The sequence below is a fragment of the Scyliorhinus canicula genome, chromosome 21, assembly GCF_902713615.1.
Source record: "Scyliorhinus canicula chromosome 21, sScyCan1.1, whole genome shotgun sequence".
NCBI classification, from domain to species: Eukaryota; Metazoa; Chordata; class Chondrichthyes; order Carcharhiniformes; family Scyliorhinidae; genus Scyliorhinus; species Scyliorhinus canicula.
In genome coordinates, this window is record NC_052166.1 from 43,028,309 (window position 1) to 43,042,586 (window position 14,278).

At 46.1% G+C, this 14,278-nt stretch overlaps 1 protein-coding gene across 6 annotated transcripts in view; it reads left to right on the top strand.

Moving 5' to 3' along the window:
• The window catches only part of LOC119955671 (rab GTPase-activating protein 1), a 223,105-nt gene that overhangs the window by 90,267 nt on the left and 118,560 nt on the right, over nt 1-14,278 (top strand). For all 6 annotated transcript variants that reach the window (XM_038782106.1, XM_038782110.1, XM_038782109.1 and 3 more), the window contains one exon: nt 1,944-2,037. In XM_038782106.1, coding sequence (XP_038638034.1) covers nt 1,944-2,037 — 94 coding nt within the window. The remainder of the gene's footprint in view (nt 1-1,943; nt 2,038-14,278) is intronic.

Here is a 14,278-nt window from a genome sequence, read left to right on the forward strand (position 1 = left end):
CAGATGGAATGTGAAATAAAATTTAAATCAAAAAGAATGTAGTGTTCAATTGCCATAAGTCATATAACATTTAATGTCACTGGCAAACGTGAGCATAAAATCCACCTTTTCTTGACACATCATTACATAGTGTATGTGTGCTTTGTTTCATAAGTATATTAAGGCAGGAGGTTGACCAAGGTTAGAGTAAGGTGCATTAGGGACCAGCAAAACAATTTGTGCGGGGAACCAGAAGAGATGGTGAGGGTTTAAATGAATAATTTGCATCTGTGTTCTCTACGGAGAAGAATGATTATATATAGAAATTAGAGTGGCGCAATGTGATTTACTTGAATGACTTCACATGAGAGGGACAAAGTATGAATGGTACTAACGGCCTAAAAGTGGATAAATCTCAGGGCCAGATGAGATGTATCCCAGGTTGCTGTGGGAGGCAAAGGGAGGAGATTGTAGCACCTCTGACAAAAAATTCCAAATCTTCTCTGGCCGCAGGAGAGGTGCCAGAGGATTGGACGTCAATTAATGTGCTGCTATTATTCAAGAAGGGAAGTAGGGATAAACCAGGAAATTACAGGCCAGTGAGCCTAACTTCAGTGGTAGGGAGTCTAGGGAAAAATTCTGAGGGGCAGAATTAATCTCCGCTTGGAGAGGCGAGGATTAATCAAGGATGGCATGATTTTGTCAAAGGGAGATCACGTCTTACAAATTAGATTGACTAGGTGTGTAGATGAGGGTAGTGTGATTTGATGTAGTCTTTTGACAAGGTCCTACATGGGAAGCTGATAAAGAAGGTAAATGTCATGGGATCCAGGGCAATTTGGTAAACTGGATCCAAAACTGGCTTATTGGTAGGAGGCAGAAGATGATGAATGAAGGTTGTTTTTGTGACTGGAAGCCTGTGTCCAGTGGTTCCACAGGGATTGGTGCAGGATATCTTGATCTTGGATGTCAATGTAGGAGGTATGCTAAGTAAGGTCGCAGATGACATGAAAATTGGTGGTGTGGTAAATAGTGAGGAGCAAGGACTTGCATTACAGGATGATCCAGACAGACTGGTTAGATGGGCAGAAGAGGGGCAAATGGAATTCAACCACAAAAAATTTGAGGTAATGCATTTTGGGAGGACTAACAAGACAAGGGAATAGACAATGAATGGTCAGATCCTAGGAAGTACAGAGGATCAAAGGACTCTTGGTATGCATGTCCAGAGATCTCTTGAAGACAGAACAGGTGGATAAGGTGTTAGGAAGGCTAGTGGGATTCTTGCCTTTATTAAGCAAAGCATTGATTATAAGAGCAGGGAAGTTAGGCCCTAACTGGAGTACTGCGTATGGTTCTGGTCATCCACTATAGGAAGGAAGTGATTGCATTGGAGAGGGTGCAGAGGAGATTCACCATGATGTTGCCTGGGCTCGAACATTTCCACTATCAAGTGAGACCGGATCGGCTGGGGTTGTTTTCCCTGGAGCAGAGAAGGCCCGGCAGGGGACTGGTTGAGGTGTATAAAATTACGAGGGACGTGAGGTGGATAGGAAGGTATTTTTCCCGTTGGTGGAGGGGTCGTGGCGACTAGGGCTTTACACAGTAGCTTCATTGAAGCCTACTTGTGACAATAAGCTATTATTATTATTATTATGGTAAGGGGCAGAAGGTTTAAGAGGAGATGTGAGGAAAACCTTCTTCACCTTGAGGGTGGTGGAAATCTGGAACTTACTGCCTGAAAGGGTGGTAGAGGTATTTGAATGAGCACTTGAAATGCCACAGCGTACAAGGCCAAGTGCTGGAAAATGGGATTAGAATAGACAGGTACTTGATGGCTGGCATGGACGCGATGGGCTGAAGGTAATTTTTCTGTGCCGTTAAATACTCTATGACTATGACAGGATTTTTTGCACACAGTCATCATAGTCAGATCTATTCAATCTATTGCTCTTTTTCTTCAGATAATGACGAACCTCTCCTGAGTGGCTCTGGTGATGTGTCCAAAGAATGTGGTGAAAAGATTTTGGAGACATGGGGAGATCTACTGTCCAAATGGTGAGTAGCAAACGTGAACTACCATATTTTCTAGTTTTGTTACTTTTAAAGATTTTAGAATTCTACTTGTTGAGGAACTAGTTTTGTAGTTTTCATCCAGTGTGATTCTTCAAATCACTGTAAATTGTTAGATTGAAGGTTATTACAAATTTTCCAGATTTACATGCACATGCAAGGCCCAATATTATATTTTGCACAAATATACTTTATTCATAAAATATCTGAAAGAACATTACAAACATTTCAAAATGGCTATCACAGTGCAATAACATTTAAATTATCTATATAGATCATGTTGGATTCCGAGGTGTTTCAATACAATTGTGATATGTATAATATTCACTGCATTCAGTTCGTGTCATACAGCCCAAGGGGTTCTGTACAATATCTCACCTCTTGTTTCACTATGGTTGAAAGGTCTTAGACAGGGACCTTTCCCCTTTGCGCCTCTGCGGCAGCTGTCCCAAGATGTAGTGCATCCCTCAGCACGTAGTCCTGGACTTTGGGCCGTGCCAGTCTGCAACAGTCGGTTAGGGCCAACTCGTGCATTGGAAAGACCAAAGAGAGTCTTTTACTGAGTTGATGATCCTCCAGCCGCAGGTAATGTTTGTCTTTGTGTTTGTCGCCTTAGAGCTGCTCGGGATGAACCTCGATGAAAAACCGTCCCCTCTCTCTCTCCAGACCTTCTTTGCATAGGCACATTCCACCTGGAGGAGGGGCAATGGCCTGTTTCCCACCACAGCCACCTCTAGGACAATGTGGTGATGGGCTGAGATTCCTAGCCTTTGGGAAGGACCTGATGAGGAGGGCCTTTCTCACCACCAGCCAAGCTATGTCTTGGTGCTTGAAAGTTCTGGTGATGAGGCATTCTGCCAAATGACTGACAGTCTGCGCAGGAAAACATCTGATAGGATTCGCCATCTCTTTTTCCCACGAAGCCACTAGAATGTTATATGCAACCCACTGCCTGATGGACTTGTGGTCAAAGGTGTTACTCTGCTTTAATTTTTCCATAAGGGACAGGTGGTTTGGCACGATCCAATTACTTGAAGTGGTCCACGGCAGTGTGCCTAGACCCATCCTTTGCAATACTGGGGACAGGTAAAACCTCAGCACTAGTGATGTTTGGTGTTCGTGTACCAAAGGTCTATGCACAAGCTTGATGCAGCCGCACTCAAAGATGGCCATCAGGATTAGGGCGATGTTGGGCATGCTTTCCGCCCCACCCCCTTAACCCCTCTTTATCTAGAGGTTTGTACATTGCATCCCTGTGAAAGCGGCCCATTTCCGATCTCCAGATAAAGCAGACGATGGCTTGGGTGATCACCACAGCGCAGGAGTGAGGCACGACCTGCGCCATGTGCAGCAACACCGAGTGTGCCCCACACCTGATGATCAGACTCTTACATGCAACAGGGAGGGAGCTACGCTCCCACATGTCTGTTTTTTGTTTCGCTCCTTCCAGCTACTTGCTTCTTCCAGTTTCTAACACATGCCCTGGTTCCTTAAAACCATTTCCTGAGCACCTTCAGGCCGTCTGACCCGATGGTGAAGGGACAAGGAATTGGTCAGCCCAGTTCCCAAAGAATATGACGTTGCTCTTGCCATGATTTACCTTGGCACCTGAGGCCAGTTTGAATTGGTTGCAGAAGTTGATCAGCCCATGCAGATTAGGGCCGACGACAGTGACATCGCCCATATACAGGGAGGCTTTGACCTGAGTGCCTCCACTCACTGGGATGTACGAACCCTTCCTGATGGTATCCACAAGCACAAACAGGACACGAGAGAGGGCAGCCCTGCCTGACTCCAGATTTAATTGGAAAATTTACTGATTCCCACCCCTTGATTGAAATTGCACTATTGATTATGCAGAGAAGTTGGATCCAATTGTGAGTTCCCTCCCCAAACCCCATTTTGGAGAGCACACCCATCGTGTAGGTGTGCAATATTCTGTCGAATGTCTGTTCCTGGCTGATGAGGCAAGTCCCGTACATAGCCTAGCGCTACGGGTATGCAATTATCTATTGGAGATCCTCCTGCCTGGTAGAGGGCAGGTCTGGTTAGGGTGGATCACTGATTCCAGAGCACACCGGACCCGATTAGCGATGACCGTAAGCTGCCGCTTCTTGGAGTTTTACTCTTTTTGAAGGACTTAAGAGCCTTAATCAACTCATGCAGAGTTTTTTTTTATGGGGCTATTTAGCGTGGCCAATCCACCTCTTTGGTTTGTAGGGTTGACCCACGCAGACACAGGGAGAATTTTGCAAACTCCACACAGACAGTGACCCAGGGCCGGGATCAAACCCGGGCCCTCAGTGCTGTGAGGCAATAGTGCTAACCACTGGGCCACCCTGTCACCAAAACTCATAGTTTGTCCAGGTTCTGGGCTTGTCTAAGACCTCCATGATAGAGGAAAGGAAGGACTGTGAGGCCGTGCTGCCTGTGGGCTTCACGCCACAATCTGACATAAGAGGATTTGTTGATTCTCAAAATGTCAGACTGCGCCTACTTTACCGAGCCTCTTTCTTCCTTTGGGCTGCTGACCACAGTGCCCTCTCGGTGTACCTTTGGATAAGAAACACTGTGGACTGGAAGATGATCGTGGGAGCCTCCAAGGAAAGAGCGCTGCTTGCTGGCCCTTCATCTCCTGGAGATTCTCCTTGACATCAACACCCAACCCCCATCGTCTGCAACCGGAGTAGATTTTGCCTGCTTTTCTGGAGTTGGGATGTTTTCTCCCCCTATCTCTCTCGCCTTCTGAACACCTTTGAGGATGAAAAATCTCTTGATGTTTTCCTTGATTGCTTCCACCCAGTGTGGCAGGGACTCTGTGGGTTTCAAGGTTCTCCAACCGTTGTAATCCTTTGAGTTCCTCCATGTTCTCTGGAGTCAACGATTTCACGTTCAGCTTCCAAGTCCCTCTGCTAACCCACTGGCCTCCCTGTTGGAGGCAGTGGTCAGAGAAGAACATCGACTTGACATTGCTGGGCCTGACCTTAAATGCTCAGGAGACGAATAGGAAGTCTGTTCTGGAATGGACAGACCAGTCTGGCTGCAAACTGGTATATCTGTGCTGTGTTCCGTCTGCAGGTTTGCTGAAGATGTCATGCAGCTTGGTATCTTTAGCTAGACGTGGTGTCCAGTTTGCTGTCGGCCCTGTGGATCGTCCAGCCGCATTGATGATGCACTCAGAATAATCGTCTGGAAGTCACCAGCATCAGTGAGCCACTGAAGGATGGCCTGCTGCTCACTTGTAAGGCTTTCCAAGGTCGTAACATCACATGATAGATTTATCGCAACACACTTTAATGGACACAACCGTTTTCCCCATTTGAAAGCATTTTACTGCTAATCAGATCTGTTGTCTTGGACTGTTTGGTCTGCTCCTACATTTCCATAGTGTTCACAAATTGTCTCAGTTTTGCTGGGCTGAGGAAACCGTCCTGAAGCACTCCATTGGAAATGTTCCAGCCAGGTGACACCGGGCAGTTCATGCAAGGAGCGAGATTTGGATTGGTCTCTGCTGGGGAAGTCTCTCCTATCCAATTACCCATGGGCATTGCAGTTCTCAGCTTCTTGGAGTCGGCGTTGTGCTGATCGCGTCGCTGCGCTGAACGCGTCGCTGCGCTGAACGCGTCGCTGCGCTGAACGCGTTGCTGCATCCTGAAGTTAATGCGCTGGCCTCTTCACTTTGAGGTTAAAGTTGGGGTGCACTGGCCTCCTTGCTGTCTCCAATGCTCTAGACCGTGAGTGTCTCCTCCTCCAAACCTCTCGAGCTTTGACAATTCTTCTGTAGGTACCGTCTTTGTCCTCCTTCGTCTGAAGAGCAGCAGCCACTGTCGTCTGTGTGGGATGAGAGTCGCTTCTTGCTGCACGTGTACGGAGTGGCCCAGTCCTTTTTTTCCCCCCCTTTCCTCTTTTTGGTCTTCACCAGCTACCACTCCACCGATTGGTCCTCTGCTGTTTCCTCCTCCATTGATTCAGTCTGCTGAAAAGTGGGAGGCTAGGGGCGCGGTGCTTATTTGGCAGTCGGCTGCCTCACTCTTTCCTTTCCCATTGTCTCCCTCTGTGACCTCCTTTGTTCCATTCTGCTCGTTGGAAGCTTCGATACAAGTGTCCTTGGCAGTAGTCATACTCGGGCACTCCTTGGTTTTAGCCGCTTGTGCACAAATGAGGAAGCGTTTGGGACAGGTCTGGTAAAGATGGCCTGCCCTACCACACAGGTTGCAGCACTTGTCTGTTTGCAGTCCTTTGTCTGATGTCCCTCCTGCTTGAAATTGTTTCAGATGGTGGTTCTGTAGTTGGCTGCCACATATGCAGATTTTCCAGAGGAGGGACAAATGTTGGGCTGCCCGACATAGATGAGGTAGCCATGCCATCCCCTGATAGCGAAGCTGAGGAAGGGTGGCGGATTGCTCCCTCAACATCGGTCTGTAACCTGGTCCAGATCCCAAAGGTACATTTGACCTTGGTGCAGTTCCAAACCTTGTTGACGTACATTGCTCCCGCACCATCTGTCTTAAGTATCACCGTAACCTGGTGTTTACTGGTTCAGATCCCAAAGGTACATTTGACCTTGGTGCAGTTCCAAACCTTGTTGACGTACTTGGCAAGGAAGGTGAGCACATTAATGACAGGAACATGGGGGTTATAGAGGTACACAGTTACCACGTGGTCCCGCTGCGATGGCAGTGTAAAGAGGGTCAATGGGTGTACCTCCTTCGCTGCCTTTCACCACCACACTCATGGTGTTACCCAAACCCCCTGGTTTGGGGCTCGACTGGTTGCAGCCATCACCTCTTTACGTTCCTGATTTTAGGCTCTGAAACCCCTTTAAGGAGAACCACCACCAAAGGGCAAAAGGCTAAAGCCTTTCCTGAAACCCTCCAGCAAAACAAATTAAACCCACAAAGATAAACACATACAAATGCCGAGCAGAACTAGGTGTCTGGATTGACTGAGCTTTCAATCTCGTATCACCTTCACACATTTGCAGTAGTAATCCAGTTTATGCTACAACTTTGATATCCTGGCTCAATGGCTTTGCACACTATAAAATTTAACTCATCCAAATCTCTGCCTTGATTCCTGTTCCCACCGAGTCCTACTCATCCATCATTTGCCCCAATGCCTCAGGTTTAAAATGTTTCTCTGTCTTTAAAATCCTCTGCCCGCATTTCTTTCTGTAAGGTTGCTCTTCCTGGAACCCCAAACCTTTTCTATTTCTTTAACTTTTTGGCCTAATGTGCGTGCCCTCATTATTTTTTATTCTTCCTTGATCCCGCACTTTGGAATTCCCTCTATCTCTCAGCCCCTCTCTCCTTTTCACACAAAGTGTTGTCTGAATCCAGCCCCACCACCACCACCAAAAACGAGGTCAATTGAAAACTTAAATTCAATTCATAGTAAGTTTATTGGGGATAACTGAATTAAGACAAATAGATAGAGTTATGATACAGATCAGTCATGTTTTGATAAACTTAGCACAAAAAAACTGCTCCCAGATATTTACAGCCAAGGAGGAGTTCACTTTGTCCATTTCCCTTCTTTGCCAGAGCAATGAAAAATAATCATACTCCTTTCTCACTATTGTCCCGTGTCACCTTAACTTTAAATGCTTACCGTTCCCTTAAAAGATACTCTTTTCTGTCTGAGTTATGCCTTCTGATAGACCTCCCGTGCTGTAACAACTCTGTAGAAACAAATTTCTCCGAATACCTCTCTTCAGGCTCTTGGTGAACATTTTCTATTTTCATCCTTTATGCTGCCATCTAATGCTAATTCTAAGCTGTAAACCGAACATGGCAATGCCAATGGGTTTATGAAAAGGTGGCACAGCAATTAGCTCATCTTGCTTTCACTGTAACTTGAGCTTAAGCCAAATTCACAAGCTAAGATATTTTTTCAGACAAAATGGTAATTAATTAATGACTCACTGTATTAAATAATATATTAAATATCATAAAATAATACAGTAAATTCAAGTTAGTAGTTGAATGGTTGAAAGGAATGCAGTACATCACCGTGATTAATTACACTCTGATTTTACTACTCCTGGAGCCACCGACTTCCCCTCCAAACTTTTCCCTGACCACACGATCAAAACTCTTTGCAACGTTAAAAACCTTTTATTAAATTCTCCTCTTATCTGCTTAATTGCAAGTAAACTTACAAGTACATAAGGTTTGGGAGCAGGAGTCGGCCATTTGGTTTCTGGAGCCTGCTCCAACGATGGGTTAGCTGATTGGGACCTCAGCTCCACATATCTGTCTGTCACTTATCCCTCGACTCCCTTGTTGATCAAAAATCTATCTCACACAGCCTTGAATATATTCATTTACCCAGCCTCAACTGCTCTCTGGGAGAGGGAATTCCACAGAATTATGAAGGGGGAAAGTAATATTCCCATCTCAACCTTATGGGAGACCCTTTATTTCTAAACTAAGTCTCTTGTTTTCAGCTCCCCACAAGGTGAAAAATCTTCTCAACACTGTCAAGTCCCTCAGGATGTGGAAGCAGAGTCTTTAAATCTTTTGCAGGCAAAAGTGTGAAGATACTTGATAAGCAAGGGGGGGGGGGGGGGGGGCAATAGGTTACATGGGGTAGGTGGGGTGCAGATTTGTAGTCACTATCAATTTAGGCATGATCTTATTAAACGGTGGAGCAGGCTCCAGGGGCTGAATGGCCCAGTTCTGCTACTTGTTCGTATGTTCCTAAGATCACCTCTCATTAATCACCTCTCATTCTTCTAAACTCCAATGGGCCAGGCTCAACCTGCTCAACGTTTTCTCTTAAGATAACTTTCATCCCAGGAATCAGTTAAGTGAACTACTTCTAGTGCAATTATATCCTTTTCAGTAAGGAGACCAGAATGGTACCAGATGTGATCTCAAGGCCCGTTAAAGCTGTATCAACATTTTACTACTTTTATACTTGATTCCTCTTGCAATGAGCACCAACATTCCATTTGATTTCCTGATCACTTGCTGTACCTGCATTCTAACCTTTTGTGACTAATGTACCAGGAAACCTAGATCCCTCTACCATAGATGTGGGCGATGCTGGTTAGGCCAGCAATTATTGCCCTTGCCTAGTTGCCCTTCAGAAGGTGGTGGTGAGTTGCCTCCTTGAACCACTGCAGTCCTTCAGGTGTGGTACACCCACTGTAGAGTTCTGCAGTCTCTTCATTCACTTATTATACTGATTTTCTATTCTTCCTGCCATAGTGGAAAAGTTCACATTTTCCCACATGATGCTCCATCTGTCAGTTTTTGTTCCCACTCACTTAACCTGTCCAAATCCCTTTGTAGACTCTTAATGCCCTCTTTACAACTTACTTCACTATCTATTTTTGAGTCATAAGCAAATTTAGCAACCATACATTCATCCCTTCATCCAAATCATTGATATAGATTGTAAATCATTGAAACCCCACTACTGATGCCTGTGGCACTCCACTACTCAAAGGTTGCCAACCTGAAAATCACCAATTTATCTCAACACTCTGCTTCATGAGTAGACACATAGTAGACAAAAGACAAAGGGGTATTCTGCTGTCCTGGAATCCTTTTTAGCCATTCAGTTGCCATCTTTAGTTTATTTAATATGACAAATACGTGGTGTTTGGAATAGGGGAAGGAAAGAAGCAATGAAGAAGTATAACAACATGTTGAGTTGCTGACTTCCGGTGGCGGCCATGGAGGAGTTGGTGATACATTTGATAGCTCCTGCCTGTGATGGACTTTTGGACCCTTTTCTCCGGTTTTTCCCGGATTTTATGGGATAAATCGGTGAAGAGTGAGACAGTGAGGAGAAAACTCCCTCCAGTGTATGGTGAATTGGGCCAGAAGTGGCCGTGTGAGAAGACAAAGTCCTATAAGGAAGACGCGAGCAGAGCTGGCAACGCAGGAAAGCATGGCGGAAAGCAAAGGCCGCGGGAGATGGCACAGTGGTTGACAGAGCAGCTGGTGAAGTTTTTTGAAGATTGCTTCACCAAGCTGAAAAAGGACACGCTGGACCTGATTAAGGCTTTGAGTGATCAAGTGGTGCAGAATCAAGAGACCCACTGAAGAGCGATCCAGGAGGTGAAGAAAAAGGTGTCCGAGCACGAGGAATACATAACTGTTCTGGAGACCAAGGTGGAGATGATGAATGACCGCAAGAAAAGAATGCAGGAGAAACTGGAGGACCTGCAGAACAGGTGCAGGAGGCAGAATATTAGAATTGTCGGCCTCCCTGAAGGCAGTTAGGGATCGGATGTTAGGGCTTATGTGACGGACATGTTGGAGTTGATGGGGGGGCTGAGACGGACATGTTGGAGTTGATGGGGGGGCTGAGGCGTTTCCTCGGCCCCTGGAAGTGGATAGAGCGCATAGAGTCCTCACGAAGAAGCCCCGAGCGAACGAGCTGCCGAGGGCGATGGTACGCTTACACCGATTGCTGGACAAGGAACACGTACTGCGGTGGACCAAGAAAGAATGGAGCAGCATCGGATCCCGGCTCTGGGCTACTGTCCGTGTGGAGTTTGCACATTCTCCCCGTGTCTGCGTGGGTTTCACCCCCACAACCCAAAGATGTGCAGGGTAGGTAGATTGAACACTCTAAATTGCCCCTTAATTGGAAAAAAGAATTGGGTACTCTAAATTTATTAAAAAAAAAAAGAATGGAGCAGCAAGTGGGAGAATTATGATCTGCGCATTTATCAGGACCTGGGCACGGACTTGGCCAAGAGGCGAGCTGGGTTTAATCGGGCAAAAACGGCCTCTTTAAGAAGAGGGTGAAGTTTGGGATGTTGTACCCAGCCGTCTGTGGGTCACACATGAGGAACGGAACTTCTACTTTGAAACACCAGACGAAGTATGGACTTCCATTAAAGAAAAAAGACTGGAGGTGAACTAAAAGACACTGAAGCCTTGGAGAGTACTCTGGTGGCGATAAAAGCTGTATAAGTAGTGAGATGTGTAATAAGGGGCTGTCTTGATGGCTAAAATTAACTTTGTCTTGCAGGGAGCTGGTTAGAGGGGGGGTGGTCTTTGGGGCTGGTTTTGTTTTTGTGTTTTTTTTTCTAAAGTTTCTTCACTGTTTTTTCTGATGTTTGTTTACTGGGGAATGTGATGCTTTGAATATGTTTGTCCAAGTGGGAGGAGAGGAGAGGGGAGGGAACAATGGGGAGACAGACTACTTGGTGCCATGGGCGAGCGCTATCAAGCCAGCATGGGTCAGCTGACTCGTGGAATCATAGTAGAGGGCGAGCAGGTGTTAAGCTGGAGCTTGACTTGGGGTGGGGGGGTTGGGTTTCTAGTGCTGTTGTTAGGTGGGGAGGGAGAGGGGTGGGAGCTGCTTTGCTGACAGGGGAGGATCTGTTACGAGGGGACAAATAGGAGGTTGGGAACGGCAAATGCCCGAGGGGGGTCTTGAGGAGGCGGAGGGCACGGGCTGGAGGCTGGCCTAAAAAGGGTGATGGCTAGTCGGATGGGGGGTGGAATTTATGAGGCGGGTGTTTGGTAAGATCCCAAACTTAGAGTCACATAACCTGATTATGGGAGGAGATTTTAACACAGTCATTGATCCGGAATTGGACCGGTCAAAATCCAAGACAGGGAGGAGGCCGGCTGCGGTAAAGGAATTGAAGGGGTTTATGGAACAGATGGGGGGAGTAGACCCATGGAGGTTTGCACGGCCAAGGGCGAAGGAATTTTCTTTCTTCTCCCATGTCCACAAGGTATACTCTCGCATTGACTTTTTTGTTCTGAGCAGGGCGCTAATACCGAAGGTGGTGGATACTGAGTACTCGGCAATCGCAGTGTCGGATCATGCCCCACATTGGGTGGATCTACGGGTTAGTGTGGAGAGAGGGCAACGCCCGCTGTGAAGACTGGTTCTGGGGTTGCTAGCGGACAAAGCGATCTATGGGTGGGTTAACAAGTCCATCCAGAACTACCTGGAAACAAATGATACGGGGGAGGTCTCTGCAGCGACGGTATGGGAAGCTTTGAAGGCAGTGGTAAGAGGGGAATTAATCTCGATCTGGGCCCACAGAGAAAAGGTGGAACAGGCTGAGGGGGATAGGTTAGTGGAGGAGATACTCCAGGTGGACAAGAGATACTCGAAGGCCCCGATCGCGGGGCAACCGAGGGAGCGGTGGAGGATACAGGCGGAGTTTGGGCTGTTGACTACAGGGAAAGCGGTAGAACAGTTGAGGAAGGCAAGGGAGGCGATTTATGAGTACGGGGTAAAAGCCAACAGAGTGTTAGCGCACCAGCTCAGAAAAAGGGAGGCGGCCAGGGAGATAGGGGAAGTAAAGAGTAGAGGCGGGAATACTGGCCTAGACCAGTGGGGGTGAATGAGGTGTTTAAGGACTTTTATAGTAAATTATATGAGTCGGAACCCCCGGCTGGGGTGGAGGGGATGAGGCAGTTTTTGGATCAGTTGAGGTTTCCGAGGGTAGATGAGGATCTGGTAGAAGGGCTGGGAGCCCCAATTGAAATTGAGGAAATAATTGAAGGGCTGGAGGGCATGCAGCCAGGCAAGGCCCCGGGGCCTAACGGCTATCCCGCGGAATTCTATAAGATGTTTTCAGAGATATATTGGTCAGCACAGTGGATAGCATTGTGGCTTCACAGCGCCAGGGTCCCAGGTTTGATTCCCCGCTGGGTCACTGCCTGCACGTGCTCCCCGTGTCTGCGTGGGTTTCCTCTGGGTGCTCCAGTTTCCTCCCACAGTCCAAAGACGTGCAGGTTAGGTGGTTTGGCCATGTTAAATTGCCCTTAGTATCCAAAACGTTTAGGAGGGGTTATTGGGTTATGGGGATAGAGTGGAAGTGAGGGCTTAATTGCAGACTCGATGGGCCGAATGGCTTCGTTCAGCACTGGGTCTACAGACTTGAATGTTAAATTGTTGAGTTTACTGGTCAGTGTTCAAAGAAAGTTATAGTTGCCAATAGCTTGCACAAAGCCACTTCTATCAGGCAAGAGCAGAGAAACTTCAGGGAAAAGGTGAGAAATGTTATCCCTATAAATGTAGTTGGTTGATTGATTCAGAATGGTCAAGAAACCTTGAAACCTTGTTTTTAGAATAGCACAGAATAAGGCCCTTTCCAGTGGGGATGTGATAAAGTTGCTCAAAGAAAAAACTAGTGTGTGTCTCTGCGTGCATCTGTCACATTGCATCTGCCTGTGGCCTGCATCTGCCTGTATTTATTGGTCTGTTTTTGAGCTCACCAGTTGTAGATTGAATTCCGTACCATAGTAAAAGCATTGTTGCTTTTGGAATGTTGAGTTTGGTGATCTGTATCGTAATATATAAAACTTGTCCCACATTCTGGATTCTTTAACATCAAAGCCAAACTATTCACTAAAATAAAAAGAGAAAGTGTTGATAGTACCCAACGGGTCAGGCGGTATCTGTGGAGAGAGAAACAAAGTTAATGTTTCAGGTCAATTTCAGTATCTGTTCTGGTGAAAGTGTAATATTTCAGCCTGAATGACAAGTACCCTTCAAAACACTCCCTAAAGTATGCTGCTGAAGAAGAGGGAGATGACAAATTGGTATCAGTGGTATTTTAAAATCAACTAATGAACATGTCTTTAACAAGAAGTTAGCAAAAACTTTAGTTCGCTAGGTCCCAAGTAAGTTGGTCAATTATGTCCATGTAGCAGCAGTGGGACTAACATATAGTTTCATAATGAGTTGATAAGGGAAAGAACATTTAAAATCCATAACGAAAGGGAAATTGCTGGAAAATCGCAGCAAGTCTGGCAGCATCAGGAGGTAGAGAAAAAAGCTAACGTTTCGAGTCCAATAACTCTTTGTCAAAGCAAATTTTGTCAAAGCAATTTAAAATCCATATTCTTCAATCAAGTATTTGAAACTTAAATGCGTTGGCTAAAGAAAGATGCATCATGCAATGAAAATTGATTTCTCTAGGCAGGAGGGTGAAGTTGCTTATTGACAATTATCCATAATCTGTGAACGTGAAGAATAGGAGTAGATATAATCACCCTTTTTAAATTTAGTAATTTCTCACTGAAACAATCCTTCCCTGTACCAGTACCTAAGCCCGAAATCCCAGTGGGTGAGCAGATGAACATCTCCCTAATTTTTCATGGCAGGACATTACTTCTCTTCCACACTGCATTTAGTGACCGTGCACCCGTTCTGCGTTTGCTATTGCAGGTGGCACTGTGCAATTTTGAATGGAAACCAAAAATAGTAATATTGCTGCCTTTAAACCAACAAT